This window comes from Oxyura jamaicensis, chromosome 18, assembly GCF_011077185.1.
Source record: "Oxyura jamaicensis isolate SHBP4307 breed ruddy duck chromosome 18, BPBGC_Ojam_1.0, whole genome shotgun sequence".
NCBI classification, from domain to species: Eukaryota; Metazoa; Chordata; class Aves; order Anseriformes; family Anatidae; genus Oxyura; species Oxyura jamaicensis.
This window is the reverse complement of record NC_048910.1, coordinates 6,022,680-6,045,524: the sequence shown is the minus strand read 5'-3', so window position 1 is coordinate 6,045,524 and position 22,845 is coordinate 6,022,680. Positions and strand designations below refer to the sequence as shown.

Below are 22,845 nucleotides of genomic sequence, written 5' to 3'. Positions count from 1 at the left end.
GCTGTCATCCCTTCCTCGCTTCACCCCTCGCCTCCCTCCTCCTGGCAGGCGCTGCCCTGCTGTCCCCTCATCCCCTGATGATCCCCATGCAGGCTTCCTTCCCACCGCCCATGCTCCTGCTCCCTCCCTCGCCTTCCCTCTACATGATTTTTCCCTCCTCGCTTTCCTTTTTCTGGTCTAGGCTCCCTCCACCATCTCCCACTCAGCCCTTTCTCCACTCAACCCCTCACCTTCACCGGCAGCCCCTTTCTCCATCCCCATACCCTCATCTCCACAACCTTTCCTTAGCCCCACTCTGAGGCACAAGCATCACCCGCAGCACCCTCCAGCTATTTCGGGACAGCCTGGTGGCTCCCCACGCTCTGGACACGAGCCTGGGGCACCCAGGGGTGCCCTCGGGGACTGGGGTGCGGGGTTTGGCCCTCACCGACCACCTCAGAGCAGCCGATCGATGCTGATGTTAAAGCTGCCGTCATTATCTCCTGCACTGTGCAGATCTATGAACTGCGAGCAGGTCTTTTTGGTGTCGCTGAGTTACATTTCACATGCTCAGCTCTGCAAACCTCATTTCTTCGGAGGAAATGAGGTAATTCCAATCATTTTGCAAAGGAAAGCAATGTGCTGGCTCCGCAGCTGAGGCAGGCTGTGGGAATTCTCATATAACCTGTACAGAAATCACCAACGGTTCATTATACCGAGTGACAGCTCAGATCAGAGGTACTCTTGTAAAGCCTACAGGAGAAAATATTTTCAATAAATCAGATGGAATCTGTCTTTTGCTGTCAAGCAGACTAGGACTTTGCATCCAAGCACTTATTCAGTATGGCTGTGCTACATGGATAAATTATGTTAATTTAGAGCTGGAAACAGAATACTTTTCAAGGCAATTATCTTTCACAGTTAAGATTTCTCTGTTTCTATATTAGAATTGCTCAGAAAAAGCTCTGGAAGTCAGATAGGAATGGCTTTCTCTCAGACATGCCAAAAAGGCTTGAATAACTGCTGAGTTAAAAATGCCAGATTAAAAGAGACTCCTCAGTTCTGGCCTGCAACATCAATAAGCAGAAGGCTTTCAAAGCAGTCTCTGAATTTTCAGAGAATGTATCTATGCATCGAGAGGCCTGAGAGGAGAGAAGGGGAACAGAATCATCTAAAATTTCCTCTCCTGTTCCCTGCTTTATTTTCTTCCTCTGCTGCTGTACTCAAGGGCCAAGCACTGAGCAGTGCTGTAACCATTCAGGGACCCTCGGCTGCCTGTCACAGGACGGAGCTCTCTGCCACAGATCACATCTTTTCTGGATGCAGTCTGCTGCTCTTGCATAACATCTTATATTGCCTTTTCTGTAGGCACCACTGCAAGGTAATGCAATCGGGTATAAATCCATGGAGTTCTATCACACAGAAGGCAAAAAAATCATCTAAACCTGCTGTCACGTGAGTTAATTTGTACCTTAGAGTCTCTCGTAGACTCTGGGTCTAACAAGGATACGTAAATCTCCTTGGACCAAACTCCACACTAGCAAGTAGCAGAAAGGCTGCTTTCTCTAATCCTTGTTCTCTCAAACAGAAAAGCAAGTACCAAAGTCCCAAGGATTTTTTTCTTTTTTTTTTTTTTCTTTCTTTCTCTGAACTTAACCATATGTAACAGACATCTCTTCTAAACTCTACAGCTCCTCATCTCTCTCAATTTTAAGCCCTTCCCACCCTTCAGAATAGCATGACTTTGTCTTCAAGAATAAGAGAGAAGCCCATATCAGTGCCACTTTCTCATCATGGTGCTGAACAGAGGACATGGAAGCCAAGATGACACAAGTCTAAGGTGATGCTATGGGGCTGCTTATATTGGATTTCACCTTTCGCCCTCACCCTCCACCACCACCTTGAAGAGCAACGCATCCGAACCGACCAAGACAGAGCAGGTCACCACATCCCCACCAGAGATGAAGCTGGGGACTCTCCCAAAGCCACCGAGAAGCCCGTGGACAGGGCATTGCAAAAAGAAGGGGAGCTGCAGAGCCCCGGGGGCGGCTGCCAGCCTCCTCCTTGCCTGGAGGGGAGGCACCGTGCGGCTGGGCAGGGCAGGAGGAGGAGGAGGAGGAGGAGGAGGAGGAGGAGACCGGCCTCGCCTCCCCCTTCCCTGTCGCCGGGTTTCCTTGCAGCATTTCCATGCTAGAGGTCTCCACCGAGCTGCGGAGAGAGGATCTGCCTGGCTGCGCCGGGCCCTCTTCCTTCCTTTGTGCATCCCCCGGCCCCTTGCAAGCCGTGCCCCCCCGGCCCGGCAGCCACGTCCCCGTATAATCCCCCCCTCCCGGAGCCTCCCCCGGCCCCGGAGGCTGGAGGAAGCCTCCCCCCGGGGCAGGCAGAGCGGGGACAGCGGCCAGGAGCCGGCTGCCACGTCGTGCCACCCCTTCCCGGCCCGGGCACCGAGGCCGCATCCTTGCCTCCATCCTCCATCCCTGCCTCCGTCCTCCGTCCCTGCCTCCGGCCCCGCTCCCCGGTTCTGGAGGCTGCGGCGGGGTCCCCCCGTTGGCGGATGCTGCTCGCCTCCCCGGGCCGCTGGTGCTAAATGCTGAGCGCCGACAGGATGGAGGAGTTTCAGAGCGAGGAAGAGGAGCCCTGGTACGACCAGCAGGACCTGGAGCAGGGTAAGGATGTCGGGGGCACCCGGCCGGCTGCGAGGGATAGCGGGACAGGAGGGCCAAAAAAAAAAATGGGGTAAATCCCAGGGGATGGGAGAGCTTCTCACAAGACTTACGTTTGCTTGGCAAAACCAGCGCCTTGAACTGCGGCAGCACCTCCATGGATATCTCGGCTCTGCTGCTCCCAGCCGCTGTCCTGGCCAGGGAAAGTTTAAACCAGAGAGGGAGAGGCAGGGAGCTCAGATCTGTCCACAGCACCAGGCGGGTGAAATTTTGATGTTATGGTAAGCCGGTACCCCAGAAAACTTGCTGCGGGCGGAATACAACATGGATATAGTTCTGACGTTGCTTTCATCTCCAAGCAGTTGCGGGCAGAGTTAGCAGGCACGCTGGTTAGAAATGGATAAATCCGAAATAACATATTGCTAAGCTGAGGATGCTGAAAGCGTTTCCCAAAAGCTCTCGTTGTCCAAGCCTGAGCCCAAAGGGATCTTCAGCTTCTAAGTCACCTTATTACTTCTGGAGATTTCTCCGATCAGCCATAAAAGCAGGGAAAATTGGGAAGGAGAGAAAAAAAGAATGCCAAGGTTCAAACAGCAAAAATGGGTTGGTTAGAGCAACATAAGCATTCACTTGTGTAGCTTGTTTTGAAGTAACTGTGCCCACATTTGCACCAGTTCTATGTGACATTTATCATAAGGCTGGTCAGTTAGTAGCTGTGTATAATTGGGGCTTTTTTTTTTTAAGGCTTATCTTAATATTTTGAGTCAACACGCAGCAAGCAAATAACCGAAAGAAGTCCCGTTTCAGAGCAGCAGCCCAGGAATAAACTGAACTGATTTGTCAATGTGTAAGGAAATTTTTTGGTACCTAAATAGAGCCCCCCCTCTAGGGGGGCTCTAGGTACATTCTAGGTACGCTATGATGCTATCCCCAGCATCAATATGTTACGGCTCCACGTCTGCTCGAGCCAGCTGACTATCAGGACAGGCATGCCGTCCAGCTGCAGTGCCTCTGCCCACCGTCGCTCCCCGTCCATTATGTCATGATTTAAAGTTTACACAACTTCAGCTGCAGGACAGAGGCCTGGCAGGGAACGATAACCAGCCCCCGGGGATTTTTGCAGCTGTTTTTTTTTTTTTAGCCCCAGTTTCTCAGTTGACAGGAAGCATTAGTAGCTGGACACTGGGCCTTGTTCTGTGGAACACAACGCTGATATTAAAGTGGGGCAGAGGACGGAGATGGAGCTGTCAGCTGGGTAAACAGTGCAGCCTTTGAGTCCTCAGAAATTCACATTTCTGGGTGACGTCTTCCCCTGGCTCACAAGGGGACTGGGCAGCAGTCCAGGGGCAGGATGTCGGCTGAGGAACAGCAGAACTACAAATGAATATCGGGAGTATCAAACAACACAGGACCGTGTTTTTCAGCCTAACACTGTCCCTGGTGTCAGGTTCGTGAGTCAGCACTGGCTCCCGACAAAAGGAACACCTTCCTGCTGCAGGCCAGGCTCCCTGCTCCATCCTGGCAGTCCAAACACAGAGTAACCGGCTCCAGATGATGGACTGATGCTGGGGATAGACTCCACCTTTGAGCACACCCAGGACTGGAGGCAAAAACAGACCCAAAACAAAGCCCAGCTGCAGGGCTTGCTGCCCGCTGTAAGAATAGGGGCTTGGACTAACTCAGAAGGAGAGATGGAGAATGCTTTAACTGAAATCAGCCAACTGGAAAGGTCCTACAGGGTAATTACGACCGTAATTAATTTGCATGATGCACAAGGCATCACGAAGGACAGTGCCAGACTTTGTCCACGTATGCCATAGCAGACACTGAGGCCTTTGGGGATGGCACAGCCCTGAAGCTCTCACTTTGGAAACTGGGGGGTGGAAGCACAGTGCGAGACATCCAGCGCAGCGTGATTAGGAGCTGGGCCGGCATTGCTAAGAGGATCAGCATGCCAACAGCCAGGGGTTGTGCAGAAACCCATGCCTGGCAGCAGCCAGAAAGACAGATGACAAAAGCATAAGCCTAGAGGCTGGTGCTCGGGAGCAAGGGGTGGGAGAAACGAGCAGCAGCCCGAGCTAGGGGAGAGGAGAAGGTGCTGCTGTGAACCAGTTGGTTGCTGGGCCTTTATCGTCATCTCACAGCGTCATCAAATATTTACTACATTTACATCCAAAACTGTTTGCTAAGCAACGGATGGCTTAACTGGGAGCTCTGTGATGATTATGTTAATTAACCATTTTAGCACCACGGAGAAATGTGTGCCTTCAGCTGCACTCTGAGCACCTGTTACTTTCCTCCCCATCCTCCACACAGCTTTGGCTTGCTGAGATAACTCATTTTATCCAGGAGACAACTCCCAGGCACTCTTTCTCCCCACCCCAAAGTGCCCACAGTGACTGCATCTACCTTGGAGGCAGCAAGATCAGCAAGATCTAGGAAATAGTAGTGGTGTCCTCAGAGGTGTTTAATTATAACGGTTTGATGAAAGCTCTAAAAACTGAGCTCCCTTTGCTTGCTAGCATCAGTGCTTTGGTTCAGCCGCAGCCTCACCGTGCTCAGGCTGGGGGAAAGGCCTGGGGGATCTGGGGGATCCGTGTCTCTAAGTACTAAAACAGGTTACAGCAGCGGTGAGCCTTTCTCCAGCCACAGGGAACTGATGTGGCTATGCTTGCATCATACCCCATGCACAGGACATATGTGCAGCCAGACCCCGGGAGAATGAAAAAGAGCTAAAAATTAGAGAGGCTGAGCTGCGGACAGGCGGGGACACCTTTTCTGTCCATCAGAAGTATTTGTGTCAAGAACAGCCATGTGGCAGCTCAGTCACATCTGGATCCACAGGGGCAGAGCCCAGCCCCAGCAGCTGGCTGCTGACCTCCTCCAACCACGATTTCCCCCACAGCAATCTCCTAGGACAAGTCCTTCCCACAGTCACCCCGCTTCTTTCCCTGCTCTTCCAGGCTCCTATCCCTCTGCAGCATCCAGGTCAATGCCAAAGAGCACAGAGCCCAGGAGGAGAGCTCCCAGTGCTCCCCCTGCTAGCCCCAGGAGCCTGAACACAGCTCAGTGAGTTAACCAGCAGGGCCAGAGGCAGGACAAGAACCTGCATCACCCCATCACTGCTATGAGACTAGCAGTCCTCTTCCCCTGGGCAGCCACGGAACCTTTTGGGCCAAACCCCCTGCACTGCACGCAAAGGACCTTATGACTGTAACCTCTAAAGGTCTCCAGACTTAAGCATCTTATTTTAATTCCTCCTCCTGACAAACACCCGAGTGCTTGCATGCTAAGAAGGAAAATGACACAAGCTGCTGAGCTTGCACCTCTCCTAACTCATCCGCATGAGGACCCAGGGTCAGCAGCAGGCCAGTGACCAGCTCCAGGCTGGAGCAGTGGGATCCGTGCTAGCACCCACTAGCACCCACACCTGCCTCCTTTCTGCATCACCCAGCCTACACAGGGCAGTCCATAGAGCTTTAATTCACAGCCTGCATGCCCAAACAGCTCCTTGCTTCGGGGAGCTGGTGGCACCCCAAAATCCATCCCTCATGCTGCTGTTATACCGGCAGCCCTGCTCTGGGGACAAGAAACCCTGGCTTGCCTGCCCTCCAGCAGTCAATTTTGCCTGCAGTGGCTGAGACACACACTTATTTAGCACTGCACTGCCCCAGGTAGCTTGTGGAAGTGGAAAGTTTTCAGTGACTAATTGCTGAGCTGCTTGGGAACGTTCAGAGGAACGAGAAAATCACAAGGGAATAGGATGACGCTTATTTTAGTCTTTCAGATGAGGAAGGGATGAGCACCTCCAGTTCTAGGGAGAAAATACATACATACATGTATATATTTCCTAGAACAATATATATATATGTATGTCCTAGAATAAAAATTGCCATTATGTGAAGGAGGCAAGGAAACGAGGCGTAAGGGAGTCCCACACAGTAACTCCCCGGATCTGCCTCCTCATCTCGCACAGAAACTCCTTTCTGTGCCTGCTGAACCCCAGGCGCATACTTCCAGTTGTGGGAGGGAGCAGAGTTAGAGGAGCTGCTGGAAAAGAAGCAAGGAGAGGCAAAGGGGAGCAGGTGGGGAATAATAAAAATCAGTTTTCTGCGTATCCCATCCTAAAACAACCAGCTAAGCAGCGGTGTTTCTCCCTGGCAAGGCTGCACACGAAGGATTTGAGCCCTGAGGGCCATCCTGCCCATGGCAGCTCTGATCTTGAGGACTCAGAGCCCAAGAACTGAGCACAGACGCCCTGCCCTGGAGGCTGTCCCCTGCCACCCATGTCTTTTCTATTCCTTTATTTTCTCCCGTACCAGCCCGTGCTGGCCAGTGCCAGGGCACGGAGGCAGTGCGACAGCCAGGAGCCACAGAGAGCCGGGACAGCACGAGGGTCCCATCCTGCCTCTGCTAAAAGCAGAGCCAGGGCTCAGGCTGAGCACAGCTCACTCTCACACAGCCGGTCTCCTCTGCGAAAAGGCATTCCCTGAGCAGCACAGGGATATATTCCCACCTCACGTGGCTCTAAAAGACCCCTGTGCGCTCACACCAAATGCATCATTAGGGCTTCCAAAGCTAGTGCAGACCATGCTCAAAAACAGATGCACAGGCCAAGAAAAATCAGATGTATGGGCCAAGAAAAATGCCTCCGGTACAAAATACCCCAGAGGAACAAGACCAGATGTTATGCAACTGCTGGTCTTTGCACAGCTGGGAATTTAAGTGATTTTATATTCTTTTTTTTTTTTTCTTCCATGTGTGTTTGACAAACAGCTGTAAGCCTTTTCTCCAAAGGTGACAGCTCTTTTGCTGGCCTAAACAGCGTGTTCCTTTGCAGTCCTTGGGGAAGTTACTCCCGTTTAGCCAGAGCGCAGTGCAGCTGCCCTGGTGCTGCTCAGTTACCTTGTCCCCTGCCTGAAGATTTTGGCCATTAGAGCGTGGAGTGTCCAGGTCCACGCTGACCTCTCCTCATCATGCAGCCACAGCGACGGAACTTGGACGTTATCATGCCATCTTCTTGGCCCACAAGGAAGCGCTGAGAAGGGAAGAGGTGGCCAAGAGCTGCTGTGGGCAGGAGCAGCGCATCCCCAGAGCACCAGACCTCGAGACAGATTTGATCCCCATTTCATTGTAATCTCGGGCTGAAAGGCTACAGCGCCGTGCTCCTCCTGCCTCGCTCCACACGTAGCACCGATTGCTCGGCTCTGGCCACGAGCTCTTCCCACACGGGCCAGCACCTCCGGGTGGCACCGACAGCCAGGCACCAAACAGCAGGGCCAGGAACAACCACGGCACCTGGAGTAACGGGGCCTCACAGCATCCACCAGCAGCGGGAGGGAAGGGAGCAGGATTGGGGCAGCACCATGCAAAACCACACACTCCTCCAAGGCCAAGCAGAGGGGCTGCTGGAGAAAGGGCAGGCAAGTTTCTGGGGCTGCTGCAGGGGGTCGGGCTGTTTTCTGCATTTAGCTGTAACCACATCTGTGGAAGCAGGATCGTCCCCGTACCTACGTGCTGCTGGCACAGGAGAAGGAACAGATGGGAGTAATCGGTTGTGGGGGGCTGCAGCAGCTGTGCTGAAACTTGGTCGCTCCCTGAGGGACCAAACTGCTCAGGATCCCTGGTCCTGCCACCAGCAAGTGGGCAGCAGGGGCAGCCAAGCTGGCCAGCAATAGCCAAGCATAGGAGAATACTTGGTGTGAGCCCAATGAGGACCAGAGAGGTGACATTGCTGGGTCAGCCCACTGCTGGAAGCGCCGTTCCCTTCTGCTCTAGGGCACTGACCTGTCCTTTGCAGGTTGCTTTTGCTCAGGGCTCTTCTCATGCTCGCCCCACACCGTGGTGCAGCAGCGGGCGATATGCTGAGCCTCCCCGGTGCTGATCCTTGCTGCCTGTCCTGGCTCGGTGACAACCTCCTGCCCCCCAGAACCGCTGGGGAAGGTCCCGCATGGCAGCAGTCCACATCTGGGTCCTCAGCTTTAAAAGAGTGAAAGCCTCTATTCACGGTTCTCTGCATCCCCACATAATTAATTAGCTAGAGCTTTGCTGCCTGGAGGAAGGGTGCCTGCAGGAAAGCGTCGGCTTCCTTTCTCCTTTCCTTGCTGCTTCTCCCCAACAACTCCACTGGTATGTCTTTATTTAGGATCCTTTCTGATCCAGGTGCACCATCAGAGCCTCCCAGCCACCCATCAGTGAGCTCTTTGAAACCATTTTAGCCTACAAGGCAAACAGAGGCAACGAGGCTGTTTAGATAAGAGAGCAGCAGGGAAAGACACAGATGGGGCCCGACCATGGTCTAATAACACACTCTGTGTTATCAGGCTCTAACAACACAGCAAAATGAACGTTGATTGCTGCAGGCACGGGGATGGGACGGCTCTGTATGGGTTTGTATAGACACATACAGCTTATAAGCAGAGGCAACCAACCGAGGGCTCAAATATTAATATATTGCCCTGCCCAGAGAGACTTCAGGGCACAGAGAGCAGAAAGAAAGAGGAGAGCATCAATTAAACCAGAAAAGCCTGGTGATCACCTGAGAAGAATTAAAAAAAAAAGGAGAGCTGATAGAAATGAAACGCTGAGCAGGACTGAAAAGCACAGAGGGCAAAGAGCAAGTGCAGGGGCTGAGAAAGCTGGAGAGCCTCAACCCAGCACAACCCCGACCCCTTTCCCCACCCAGGGAAGGGAAAGTCGCTCATGGGGAGCAGGTGGGCTCGCTGCCCTCATGCCCTATCAGGGTTTTCCAGTCCTTGGCGTGGCATTTCTGTTCTGGGGACAAGAGCCTTAGGGGCAGCAGAGCGAGCTGCTCTTGTTGCTCTTGCCTCGCCCCCCTGCCAACCAGATCTCTGCCACCACCAGGGCTGCTTGCATAGCCAAAGGCAGCCTATGGGTATGTAACAGATTACACAAGAAAAAGAAAAGGGAAAGAAAAGGAAGAACAAAAGCATGCAGGCAATCCAGCAAATCTCATTAGGCTAACAAACACCCATGTGCTAACAAACACCCATCAGCTCAGCCTAGCTAGAACCAGTTTGAAATGGGGAAGGGAAGAGGGAGGACGCGGCTGTGCTTGGCCCTCACCCCTTGCCGGCCCTGCCAGGGGCACCTCTCACCCTCGGTGCACTGCAGAGGCAGGGCTTGCTTTGCAGCACACCCAATTACACCAAAAGGGCAGCACAAAAACCACACAATATCGAGTGCAAAGCTGATTTGGGTGGGAATGTCTGAGTTGGGTCAGCGTAAAAGGGATGGAGAATGCATCCCTCAGCAATAACGGTGGTGGCTGTCCCTGAAAGCACTGCTTGGCCATGGGAAGTGCTTTCAGCTGTGGAACAGGTGTGTAGACATGGATTTTCCACATCCACATATGTCTGTGTGATGTTTGCGAGATGCTGTGTGAGGACACTTGCTTCCTCTGCACCCCAGCATGTTCCACTGCAAAGGATTATAAGGGCTAAGCACAGAATCGCTCCATCACCTGTCGTGGAGCAGCAGTAAGTGATACACAAAAGCTGATCTTCATCGTAATGCACCCAGACAGCACAATCCCTTGCAACTAAGAAAAATAAATGAGCAGCAAGCGCACCCTACCCTGGGGTAAACCAGCATAGCATCATTTATTTAGATTTTGAAAGGAATAATTGCACCTACCCTTGACTCTAAGTACCCGTGTGTAATGGAGCAGACAGCAAATGCAATTAAATTAAACGTCAACAGCATTAAACATCAGTTCTTAACTCTCAACCTACCCCATCCATCAGCTAACAAGCACCCTGAACTTCCTCCAGAGACCCCCACACCAGAGCCCTGCTGGCTGCTCCTCCCCGCTCTTTAGCAGGTGAATTCGCCATCTGCAGAGGTAGAAAGGGCTGCTCCTCCCCTACAAGCCATTTAGGAAGGAACCTCACCAGATATTGAGCTGAGAAGGACTTCCAAATACAGCCTCCATACAGCCCTGCACGCTGTGAGCCAAAGGACTGTGACATCCCCTTGAAGCCTGCTGGTCACCGCCAGCTCTACCCAGGGACAAAACCCCTGTAACTGCAGATCTGCAGCAGCCCTTCAGTGCCTGCTGAAAATCCCCAGACTTCAGCATTTCCTCAGGACGCAGATCAAACCTGGCCCATCCAAGGCACCGAAAGCCCAGGGGAGGGCTGGGATGTTTAAAGACAAGGAACAAACCGCAGCAGCCTCTGCCCGGGCACTGCCAGCCCAGCACCTCAGGGCAGCGGGCATGCTTCCTCACAGCCAATATACACAAATTGCTCGATGTGGGAGATAAGATAGGTGAAAGCCCGAAGTGGCTGCTCCAGATGGTGGCTTCCTCCCAGATGCTGTATTTAAGAGGACACTGAATAGCTGCCGGGTCACAGTTGTGCCAAGGGCAGCTGAAACGCGCCCTGCCCAGCTCCAGGCTCCCCCAGAGCCCCAGCTGAGGCTGGGGAAAAGCATCCTTCAGGGAGCAAAGCCTGCTCTGCCCAAACAGGTGCAGGCCAGCACCAGGAGCAGAGAAACAGCTCCAAACCTTCTCCATGCCTTCTCAGCTGCCAGGGCAGCTGGGGCAGCCAGGACGCATTCAGCTCCGCAGCTCATCGCCACAGGATGCAGCTTTCCTTTCAGCTAAAGACAACCTGCTGCAGGTTTTTGGATTGGGATTTTTTGGGAGCGATTGCAATGCAAAGCCAACACGGCTACCATGGGACCAGCATCCCTGCAGCTCCCAGGCAGCTGGCTCCTGGGATGGAGGGAGCACCCGAGCACTGCTTGGATCCAACGCCGGCTCCCTTCCCCTTCTCCCTCTACCATCTGGTCTCTCTCCCCTTCCCCTCCCTCCTTCCTAAAGCGCCTTTCCCAGGGAAATACAGCCTCCCTGCCTCTGCTTCACTCCGCAGGCACAGCTCTTTGTTTGGGGACGCAGGGGGTCTCCTCAGCTGTGTTAATTAGAGGGGTCACACCGTTAATTAGAGGGGTCATGCCAGTGATCACAGCACTATGCAGAGCCACAAGACATGGAGCTGGTATTGCCCAGGACAGTTTGCATCTGCGGTCTGCATCTCCCAAGCTGGATTTAGGAACCCCCCCATTTGGGATCCCTAAAAGCACCATTTTTAAGCTGAATGTTGGCTGTTTTGTGGGTGGTGCCCCCAGCGCAGCCGTGCCCCACCGTTTCATTTCTCCTTCTGCGTGAAGAAGGGGGGGGGGGAAAGGAGGCATCAGCAAAACTGCTAAATTAGGGCACGTCACGCAGTGCTGGCTGGGCTGGTGCTGGAGGAGCAAAGAGGAATTACAAAAAAAAAAAAAAAAAAAGTGAGGAAACCACAGCGCTGTGTAGAGAACCCTTAAATTCCCAAACAGCCCACCGATAAATTCACATCCAGCCTCAGGTTGCTGAGGTCTCCAAGGAGCAGAGCAGTGTGCTACCCAAGCCTGAAGAGAGCTGTGATTAGCACAATCGAGATGAACCTGCTCTAAAGAAGACGTTAAAGCACCTCCATGCAGCGTCCCCTCCCTCTGCATGCTCCCACAGCCTGGGGGAAGACCAACAGGTGGGGAAGAGGACCCAGGCATGGCGGAGAGGTGATGAGACAGGATTACAGAGGATGCTTTAGCTGGCAGGCAGGGATCTTGTGCGTGCTGATGGCTGAGGCAGTTTAAAGACCCTGAAAGAACCAATTCCCCCACGTCTTTCAAGCCCGGAGTCTCCCAGGCCCTTAAGCTCAAAATGGAAAAGAAGAATCAATTTCCTCCTTGGAGCTCAGCCCCGTTCTTTCTTCTTTCCCACTCGTCCCCAAACGCTGCCCATTTCCCCCATTAAATTATTGCTGACAGAGCCCTTTAAATTACAATGCTGGATCTTGCACTGCCTAATCCACTTAACTCAACCCCAGCTGATTAAATTGGATGCCATATGGTGGGAGAGCACTGGGGTAATCCACGGGGACGGGGACACACTTGACTCATTGCCTGTAGCCCTCTCCTCTGCGCCAGGCCCTCCTTGCTGCCGAGATCAGGCAGGACAAGTGTGATTTGCAACATGCCCATCTAGCAAGGACACCAGCTCTGGCAAGGTGGCAGTGCCATTAAACGCAGCCCCAAGCAGCTTTAGGGCACAAATTCTGTTCTGTCTCTGCTGGAGCTTGGCTGTGCCCCCAGTCCCCAGCTGGTGCAGCAAACACTCGTTCCCCCCAAGGACACTTTGGAAACTGGAGAAATTTGGTGCTTGAAAAAAAAAAAAAAAAGAGGTGAAGGATGTCTGTCCGTGGGGACACGTGTCTATATCCCAGTGGCACTCACAGCCCTCAGACCAGGTCGCTGTGTGATGAGGATGAAGGTGACATCCTGCAGTAACACCACAGTGCCTATTCCCAGGGTAAAGAAAGGGGAGATCTGAGGATACGGAGCAGCTGCTGGCGGGGACCACAGCTGGGGAGCCAGCCCCTGGCATCGCAGGGGCTGTGCCAAAAGAAAAGCAGCTGTCACCTAAATTAATAACATAACAGTGCTTCCCACAGTGTATCATTATCTGTCAGGAGGATCGCATCCCAAGCGCTCGCAGCTCTCCTCCCATACAAACAATTGTGTCTGGAAAGTCGGTGTTAGCCTTAGTTTACGATGAGACATCTGAAATCAGCAATTTTCCCAGGCACAGGATACATCCCAGGGGTCCTGGTTCCCCTTCTTCTTGTCCTTCTGACAAGTTATCACCATTTTCCAATCAACTGCATAGCCAAATTAACTGCAGGAAGAAATTGTAATGCTCCCAGCCCCAGCAGAGCCTCTGTAAAACACATAATTAGCTGCAGGCTAGAGACGAGTGCTACAATGGGCTGAGAAAATGCCAGGGCAGGACACCCAGCTCCCTTCACACACCGCAGGACTGCCAGCCCTTATTCACCCCAAATCTGTAGGATAACCATACCAGAGACAGGAGAGTAATAACACACACTGTTATCTCGTTCCTTACCTTTTCATTCTGAAGGCCTAAGGTCAGAGTCTCAATCTGCCACCAAACAAGCTAGGCACTCCTCTCTAAAAGCACCAGGAAAAATGAAAACCCACACAATTGCGGGAGGTCAGGCTTTAAAAAGACAACCAATTTCTGTGAAAGCAAAGGGACATTATCAGAGCCAGCTGTGCTACCACGGGCCCACAAACAGCATCACCTGAGGAGCTTGAGCTTTGGCCAACACAGGAGTCTTGTTGGGGGGGGGGGGGTTTTTTTCTCCCCGAACTTCAAATTCCAACATTTTTGGGGGTGGCCACGCTGTCAACATCTATTTTCCCTGCACTTCTCCTAACACCCAACGATCTCAGCAGCCTCCCAAAGGTGTTTAGAGCTGGCAGCGAGGGAGCACAAAGCGTGGGCCCCCGGAGCTGCCCCGAGGAAAGCGGCGGAGCCCCCCAAGGCCACGGCGCGGGAGGAGCTGCCAGCCCTCGGTGTCAGTCTGTTAGCGGGTGATGGATGGGGGCTGACAGGGAAGGCAAGGCACTCCCTTCGTTACGGATAATAATATGATTTACAGAGCATCCCTGAGGCCCCCACAAGGTTTTACCAACCTTCACTGTCATCCTGATGGATGCTGAGCCCCTCTCAGCCCCTCAAGAGATGGGGATCCTGAGCTCTGGCTTCAGCCAAGCCTCATGGGCCTGATCCTGGCTTGCAGCATGCAGGAGGATAGCACTGAAGGGTGATGCAGCCAGCTGGGCACCCAACCCTCATCGCGTGGAGGAGCTGCGGATGCCCCCAGCTCAGCCTCCCCTTGCTCTTCCAGCCCAAAAAGATGAAATAGGGCAGATCCTGTATGTCCCATAAGCATACATCCACATCGAAACCCGCTGGTAGGAGCAGCCCGGCATGAAGCAGGCCGCTGTGCTCGGTGCGGCCACGGGAACCTCAACAGCTTTGTCCCTTCTGTTTCCAGACCTGCACTTGGCCGCGGAGCTGGGGAAGACGCTGCTGGAGCGCAACAAAGAGCTGGAGGACTCCCTGCAGCAGATGTATGCCACCAACGAGGAGCAAGTGCAGGAAATTGAGGTAGGGATGGGACAGGGCCAGCACAGGGGGACAGGAGCGGCTGGGTCACCGCTGTCACCTCAGGGTGACGCCAAAAGGAGGGAATGGGAGCTGAGGTCCCTTCCATACATGCCCGAAGTGGGGTGGATTAAGGTCTGCCTGAGCTGATCCCAGCCCCAGAGAGGTGTCCCTACCCCCACCAGACTGCTATTTCCCCTCTCTCATCCCCCTGCCCAGACGTGCGTGCCAGATTTTGGCACCAGCACCGATCGCAGCTGGGGCACGCATGGCCTCTCCCAGCCCACCCGCCTTCACACTCCTTTCTCCATGCTCCACTGCTGCCTTGCCTGGACACGCACTCACAATCGTGTTTGTTCTCGGCCAGCCCCTCAGCACCCTGTAACACAGCGCCCTTTGTCAGAGGCACAAACTGGCTCCTTCTCAAAGAGCTGCAATCCCCACTGCTGCTTTGGGCACCCTTTGGGGTCAGCACCAAGCTCAGAGACTTGCGGAGAGGGGTTTCATCTGCTGGAGGGCTTCCAGGGGTCTGTGAATTAAAAAAGCTTGAAAAGCATTGATTTAAAGAGGCACAGGGCAGAGATGTGCTGGGAGCTCACAGGAGCAGCACGTGGCGGCTGTGAGGAGAAAGGAGAAGGGTTTTGGCCATGCCCCCACAGCAGCACACCCCAAAATTTGGGGTCTAATCCCAGCTGATGCCCCTCTGCCAGGTTGTGCAGGATGAAACCCTCCAGACTGACACGGAGGCGGGCAGGGAGGAGTCTGTGGCTGAGCAGAAGCCACAGGTCTCCTCACATTTCACAGATTCAGGTTTTTTAGACTGAATTCCTACAGAAACACAGCCTCCGTGATTGATCTGTCAGGCGATGCAGTAACCACAGGGCCAAGTTCAGTGAGCTTTGACAAAGGGTCGTGGTCACAGGGATATCAACTTTCTTGGGGTATTGGGAATTAAAAAAGCAGCTGAGTAGACAGACCGAGGTCAGTGCCTTTCACAGAGCAGGAGAAGTTCAGTTATATTTTAGATACATTTACAGTGGGCAGGGGGTAGCATGAATACCTCCACTGGAAGAGGCTTCAGTCAGGTAGAGGATAAAGCAGCCACAAGACACAATGTCACAGGAAGCTAAGGATATAGGAATTTTTGTGCATGAAACCATCTGGATTTAGGATGAGGAGTGTTTTTTGTCTCGGCTTTTCCTGCAGTACCTGACCAAGCAGCTGGAGATGCTGCGGCAGATGAACGAGCAGCACGCAAAGGTCTACGAGCAGCTGGACCTGACCGCACGGGACCTGGAGCTGGCAAACCAGAAGCTCGTGCTAGAAAGCAAGACATCCCAACAGAAGATCCAGTGGTATGGCCTCCCCTCCTTGCCCCGGCAATGCTGTGCCCGGGGGTCCCTCAGCCCACCTTTCCCGTCATCCCACCTTTCCCCTGCAGCATGCTCTCGCTATCCAACCAGGCTCTTATCGGCCATGCCGACGCTGGTTAGCATGGGTCAGCCACAGCACGGGCAGCCCTGGGACCAGGCCTGGGTGGAGAAATGTGCCTGGAGCTGGCAGGAGGGAGGCACGGCAGCTGTTCCTCCTCAGAGGGTGAATCCCCTTGGCTAAGCGGCACATAACGGTATCAGGGAGGTCCTGAGCACACAGCCCAGCAGGCACACTAGGCACAGAGCCAGCATCTAGCGAAACCCTGGCGCGGCGGTGCTGAAACCCCAGCCTGTCGATAACTTCTCTCATACTGCAGGCCCGTGATCAAGGTCATCCCTGGAAACAACAGGCTAAGCTGTGCCCTTGCGCTGCGGCATCTCTTGCCAACAACTGCGGAGAGGGAGTTTCAGAGCAGAGGGGGAGTGCTGAAGTGGTTTTACAAACTGCATTCACAGACAGAATAAAGCTAAAGCTGCACCCAGTGTTTATTTCTACAAGAGATATAAGGGAAACAAGAGGAAGAGTAAACTGCTTGCCTGCCTGCTTAGGCCCTTAAATGCAGAGACATTCCAGGATAGTGCTCACGTCCAAGGGGAGACTGTTTTAGCCAAGAGATTTGAGGTCAGAGGGTCTCATACCAGTACTATCCCTCAACAATGCTTCAGTCCCCCACCTTTTCTAAAAAATAAAAATAAAAAATCATCCAAGACAGACCACACAGAACCCCTGCCACCAAAAGCAAGTACTGTCACGCTCCCAGGGCACACACCAGAAACGTGGATTACTTTACACAGGTCAACTTTATGGGGAAGTAAAAACAACAACAACAAAAAACTTTTAAAGACCTGTGGCCCACCTCCTCACCTGTGCTCTCTCCTCTGTCTGCAGCTTGACAGAAACAATCGAGGGGCTGCAGAACCAGGTGGAGGAGCTGCAGAAGCAGGTGGAGGAGATGCGGAGCTTGGAGCAGCTTCGCATCCGGCGGGAGAAGAGGGAGCGGCGCCGAACCATCCACACCTTCCCCTGCCTAAAGGAGCTGTGCTCCAGCCCCAGGTACAGAGGGGCAGGGGGGGCTGAGCTGTGCCACCAGCCTTCTCCCCAGCTCCTCTGCCTGTCAGTGGTGGGTTAGCCCCTCTGAAGTACCCAAAAACCCAGAAACAACCCCACAGGGAGCCAGGCTCTGAATCAGAGCCCCTTGGAGGGGCTGGGGTTCTCCTGGGATGGCAGCAGGGGGGCTGGGAGGGCTCCTCACCAGGCAGAATGCAGTGCTCAAGCTGGGACAGCCCAACCAGCCTCCCTCTGCCCAGCCCAGCCTGCCCAGTCCCACACCATGTGAAGGAGACCCTTTGCTCAAGCTGCCCATGCTGCTTCCCCTCCCCACCAGCACATCCCTCCAGCATCTCTGCCCCGCTGAAAGCAGCAGAGGTGCTGGGGTTTTGCACCATCTGGCTCCAGTAACTCCAGCAGCCCCCAGTCCCAGACCACGATACGCCACGCAGTGCCCAATGCTGCACAACTTCAGCACTACTGAACACTTGATCCTCCTTAAAACCAGGTCCCTGTGCTAATTCACTGACACCGTGAGGGCATTTCTTGCTCAGCTTTGTCCATAATAGAGGCTTCTTTAAATAGATAAGCAATCAATAAACTTTTTTTCGCAGAAAATATCCACTGCCAGAGGGTACAAACAAAAGACACTTTTACTGCAGCAGCACCAGGGATGTAAGGGCATAACCTAACCCCCAGCAGAATCCACTTAATGTCTCTGTGGTCCTCTCCCCACGGTCCCCCAGTGCTGCTGTCCCCCCAGTGCCTCAGGACAGTGCTGTGCCTTGTCAATCTGCAGTCAGCTCTGAAGGTCACTCTGCCCTTCAGTAACTTGGGAATCTGTTCAATACCCCAGCCACCAGCCATGCCTAGCAGGGGAAGTCACAGAGCTTTCCTTTTTCCAATCTGTTCTAACTAGATAGGATGCCACTGGCGCTTCAGTGAGGAGGAAAAATGATTTCCCAACAGCAACGTGAGGGGAAATGCATGCTATTGCTTCCCAAGTGAGGAACAATGAAGAGGCAGTTCCATCAGGCATCTCCTTCTGCCTCCCCCATTTTGTGAATCTTCTCCCCTTCTCCCTGGAGCACCTCCCAGGCACAGGACAGCAGAGACTGCAGGTCCTCCAGGACAGAGACCAGTGTCTGTGTCCAGCAGAGCCACCACACCCTGGGGTTTCCTGGCACACGGGAGGAGGCACAGCTCCCTCCATCAGCTCAGCGACTTGGTTATGTCCTTTCTGGGCATCAGCAGTATTCCTTACATGGCAGTAAGCCACAGTCTGAGTCCTTCACGGACTGTAATTTGGTCACAATCTCTCAGGGGTCTTTCTTCTCTTCCAGGTATGAAGACGCGTTCCAGGTCCACAGTTCTTCAACAGAGTTCAACCAGAAGCCACTGGAGCGGGAGAACGAGCGTCTCCAAGCCATGGTGGACTCCTTACGGTCCCAGGTCAACCAGGAGAAGCAGCGGAAGGAGAGGGTTGAGCGAGAGTACACCTCCGTTATTCAGGAGTACTCGGACCTCGAGCAGCGGGTGTGCGAGATGGAGAGCTGCAAACTGCGCATCAAGGAGCTGGAAGCAGAGCTCCTCGAGCTACAGCAAATGAAACAAGTCAAGAAGTATCTGCTCAGCCGGGAAGACAACTTGTCCGAGGCCCTTCTTGAGCCGCTGAACAACGCGCCAGAAGCGGACTACATCGACCTCTCGGAGGAGGAGGGAGGGAAAAGTCACGGGCCGTCCATGACGCCTTCCCCAAACCACCCCGTCCGGAAAAGCTGCAGCGACACTGCCCTCAACGCCATCGTGACCAAGGATGCCGTGAGCCGGCACGAGGGCAACTACACGCTGCACGCCAACAACGTGCGCAAACGGGGCATGTCCATCCTGCGGGAGGTGGACGAGCAGTACCACGCCTTGCTGGAGAAGTACGAAGAGCTCCTGAGCAAGTGCCGGCAGCACAAGGACAGCGTGCGCCACGCGGGGGTCCAAACGTCTCGCCCCATCTCTCGCGACAGCTCCTTCAGAGACTTCCGGGGAGAAGGATACGAGTTGGAGGAGAGGAAAAGCATGGAGAAGACCATCAGCAAACACGTGGAGGCCGTGGACAAGCGGCTGGAGCAGAGCCAGCCCGAGTACAAGGCTCTTTTTAAGGAGATCTTCTCCCGCATCCAGAAGACAAAAGCAGACATCAATGCCACAAAGGTGAAAAACAAGAGCAGCAAATGAGCCCTGTCCCGCCGCAGTTCCCACATGCTAGCCCACCAGCCGAGTCTTCTCTTTCAGCTCCAGGAAACGCTTCTTGGCCTCGCTGCTTTGAAGGTTCGAGAGGCCTCGTGTTATATTCTTGTACGGGAAGGAAGTGTCCACAGTATAAAAGCAAGAAAACGCCACAGGGACTCAAGTCGTGTCTTTTAAGCTTGGGCTCTGGGCAGCTCGTTGGAAAAAAATATTGTACATTGTAGTTAGAGGATTTCAGAAACTGTATGATGGATCTCTGCATGAGCTGCTGCCGCGGCCAGACATCACAACAGCAACAGAAGCCACACCACAAACCAGAAAACCGTTCACCTCCTCCCCCCTTTTCAGCTTGTCTTACCGTCCGATTATCTGTGAGCAAAAGCCTGGACGTCCTCCAGCACTCTGCAGCAGCCGCAGCGCGGTGCTTCACAGCAGAACAGAAAAAGCCATCGGAACTTCGGGGGCTGCTCGAGAGCACCAGCCCAAGCCTCCACCTTGGTTTTATGGCTAAGAACCTACGCTTGTACCCCAGAGACCTTCACATAACCTCTCCCCTTTCCCAAAGGGCAGTATGTTCTTGCTATTCAAGCCATTCTCTTATCAGTCAGGTTTTTCAGCTATTTACAATGCAAGCTCATTGCAACTGGAAAAACTTGAAGAGAAACATAGAACTGATTGTTCTGTCTTCATCAGCGTTTCTTAGTAACTCAGTCCATACTCTCCAGACTTCGTAGGCATATGGGATTTCCTCGCTTTAGATCTGCCCCCGTATTTCAGCCCAGGTGAATCACTGTGCCTGGTAGGAACTTGATGACCAGGGCTTTCCCATAAGCTAGACAAGAAGTGCTATTACAGTATCAGAGACATGCTTTCATCTCACAGCCTGGGCACCAGCCCTCTGCGCTGTGCTAGTCAAGAAGACATCATTGCCCCCATCGTAGCAAGCTCCTCCGATATAGTTTGCATGGGCTTGCAAAACTGCCTAGCAGTGACTCATGTGCAAGTAGAAGAAAAAAAAAGCACTATACTCGTACCGTGTCAGGAGCGCTGGCCCTGGCAGTAGCGCTGATCAAACATTCCCCCACGCTTTTGCTCTGAATACCTTCCCAGTCAAGAGGACAGATTTCAGTTTTCTGCTGAAAATAACCTATCTTGGCTGAGATACCGTCTCCAAAGGTCGTCACCTCTCATGTGCCAGTTCACCTTCCAGCACTGAAATCTCGCTTTTGCTTCCACTGACATGCAAACACACAGCCAAAAGGCCACTGCAGTCTCAGGAATCACCAGTTTCCATTTTTCATAAACTAAATGTTGACCTTGTGCAGTCAGACACGTGCTTTAGGCAGAGAAGCAGCATTTCATTACAGCTTAGGCAACACCCTGAGCACTGAGCCACAAAAATGAGCAGTTCAGTGTAAGCTACCTATTCTGTACCGGTCTGGAGAAACTTTAGGCCAGATTTGGATTTTATTTTCACCAGCTTACAACCCAAAATCGTGGGTAAATGGCTGGAATTTTTGCAACATTGACATAAATAAATCAGAATTTGGCTTTGGAGGGGGAAGACTGTTAAAACATAACTACCCTCCGAGTCTTTGACCTTGGCACTATGAGGAGCTACCTTTCTTTTACTCGCAATGGAATTGATGCAAAAATACCCCCTCGGCCCTCTGTATTTATTAAACTGAGTACCACTGAGGTAAGTCAGCAGGAGCGCGATGCCCGAACTGCACTCGCTCCAGAGGTCTCCTCCTCCACCCGTCCACCATCAAGCACTCCTCGCTTCCATGCTCTGCATTTCCAGGTGCCCTATGGCCCCCAGCTCGAGAAACGTTAGGAGCCATTAGCACGAGCGTGGCTACCAGCTCTGTAACAGTATGGAGAACCTTCATGCCTTATTTATTTATAATGGAAAGCAGTTGTCTAAAAAAAAGTAATAAAAACAAACAACAACAGCAACAAAAGCAGCGTCACGTTGATTTTCTCGGAGTATTCCCCAGTTACTGTGCTGTCACAGTATATGGCGTGACAAACACCAACGCCCTCGTACTTCAACATTTGTACTGTGGGATATCTGAAGCAAAGTTGTTTTAAGTCAGCCAATGTTTACTCTGCAGGCATCTGGCTGTTGCATAGGTGTGGGAAGAGGATTGCCTTCACTTTCCGTTTTAAACAATAGTGTGTGAATCAGCACCGCAGTTAAGTGTACATCAGATTAAATATATTTTCAAATGCTTTATTCTCTTCTCAAATAAAAAAAGAAACGCCAGTATTCTCAGAGCTCAGACTTTCTTTACAGCTCTTTTTACTTTTTAAGACCAGCCCAAGAGTTATTTCTTTGATTTTCATGTACGATTTGGGTCAAGAAAATGCTTCAGGCTCCTCTGCAGAAAGCAGAGAGAATATGCCGAACTATACTGCTACATTATTTATATAACATACATTTTATGTACTCGGACTACTAATGTTTGCCACATGATAAAAACACTCTTTTGTTAGCTCGGAAGTCTCTATAAAACTGTACAATTTCTAAGCTTGTAATTCAAATGCTATTTTTGGTTTGGTTCTCTCTTGAAAACCACACATCCAAAGATGACTGATGTAAGTAACACAATATTAGTGCTTAGCTTAACAAAGAAACAGCTGCCATATATCAGCAGTTTGCTCAGCAAAGTGCTGAGGGCATTTTTTTCTGCATCCAAAAATATTAGTGGTCGTATATATGTCCTGATGACTGTGTGATTCAGAGTCACTTGATTTTTTTCTTAAGCGAGGCTTTCAGCAATCAAAGGAGGAAAAAATAAGCATCTTCTGCCCTTTTATCCCACCTTCTATCTATTTTTTTCTATTTACTTTGAAAATACCAGTGAAAACGATGTAGCTCCATGTGAAGAAGTCCACATGTAAGACGAGTATTAGGCAACTACATTGCTTACCACAGAAACTGGTCCAATACAAAGCAGCAGCTATTTAATAGCATACCCCCATGCATCAGGACAGGAAGAAAACAATCCAATTAATCCAATTAAAATGGATGAGAAAAAGAACAATATAATAAGAAATGACTAATTTCAGAATTTAGCAAAACCAATTCCCCTGTTCAGATCACGCCATTAAGATTAACGAGGATATATAGCTTGTCAAGAATTTGGTTTCCATCTGAATTTGAAAGATGAAATTTAGACAAGCGCATTTCCATCAGATCTAGCCTCACATCTTCCTTTACCACCAGTTTAAATAACCCTTCAGAAAGCACCCACCATCAGAAATAGGAATGGACCGCTTGAAGCACAAATTCAGTGGTTTTTACAGAGCTTGAATTCTCCTGGGGAAGAATGCCCATCTACTGATTCAGCAGCCTTCCCTGTCTTACAGGAGCTGAGACCTTCAGGAAGGTCTCTCAAAGTCCCAGCCTGCTCCCACTATGCTGGCTCACTCACACAG

General features: G+C 52.2%; 1 protein-coding gene across 1 annotated transcript; it reads left to right on the top strand.

Moving 5' to 3' along the window:
• The first annotated feature begins 1,503 nt into the window (after positions 1 to 1,503).
• CDR2L (cerebellar degeneration related protein 2 like) lies at positions 1,504 to 21,360 on the top strand. The gene is made up of 5 exons (XM_035342419.1): positions 1,504 to 2,645; positions 14,570 to 14,682; positions 15,886 to 16,034; positions 17,002 to 17,166; positions 18,504 to 21,360. Exons 1-5 carry the CDS (start codon positions 2,567 to 2,569, stop codon positions 19,387 to 19,389), a joined length of 1,392 nt encoding a protein of 463 aa, XP_035198310.1. The 5' UTR covers positions 1,504 to 2,566; the 3' UTR covers positions 19,390 to 21,360.
• Positions 21,361 to 22,845: the final 1,485 nt, after the last annotated feature.

Coding starts and splice junctions, on each gene's coding strand:
- CDR2L (XM_035342419.1), top strand. CDS start 2,567: ATGCTGAGCGCCGACAGGATGGAGGAGTTTCAGAGCGAGGAAGAGGAG. Junction 16,035..17,001: donor TCCCAACAGAAGATCCAGTG/GTATGGCCTCCC, acceptor CTCTGTCTGCAG/CTTGACAGAAACAATCGAGG. Junction 17,167..18,503: donor GAGCTGTGCTCCAGCCCCAG/GTACAGAGGGGC, acceptor CTTCTCTTCCAG/GTATGAAGACGCGTTCCAGG.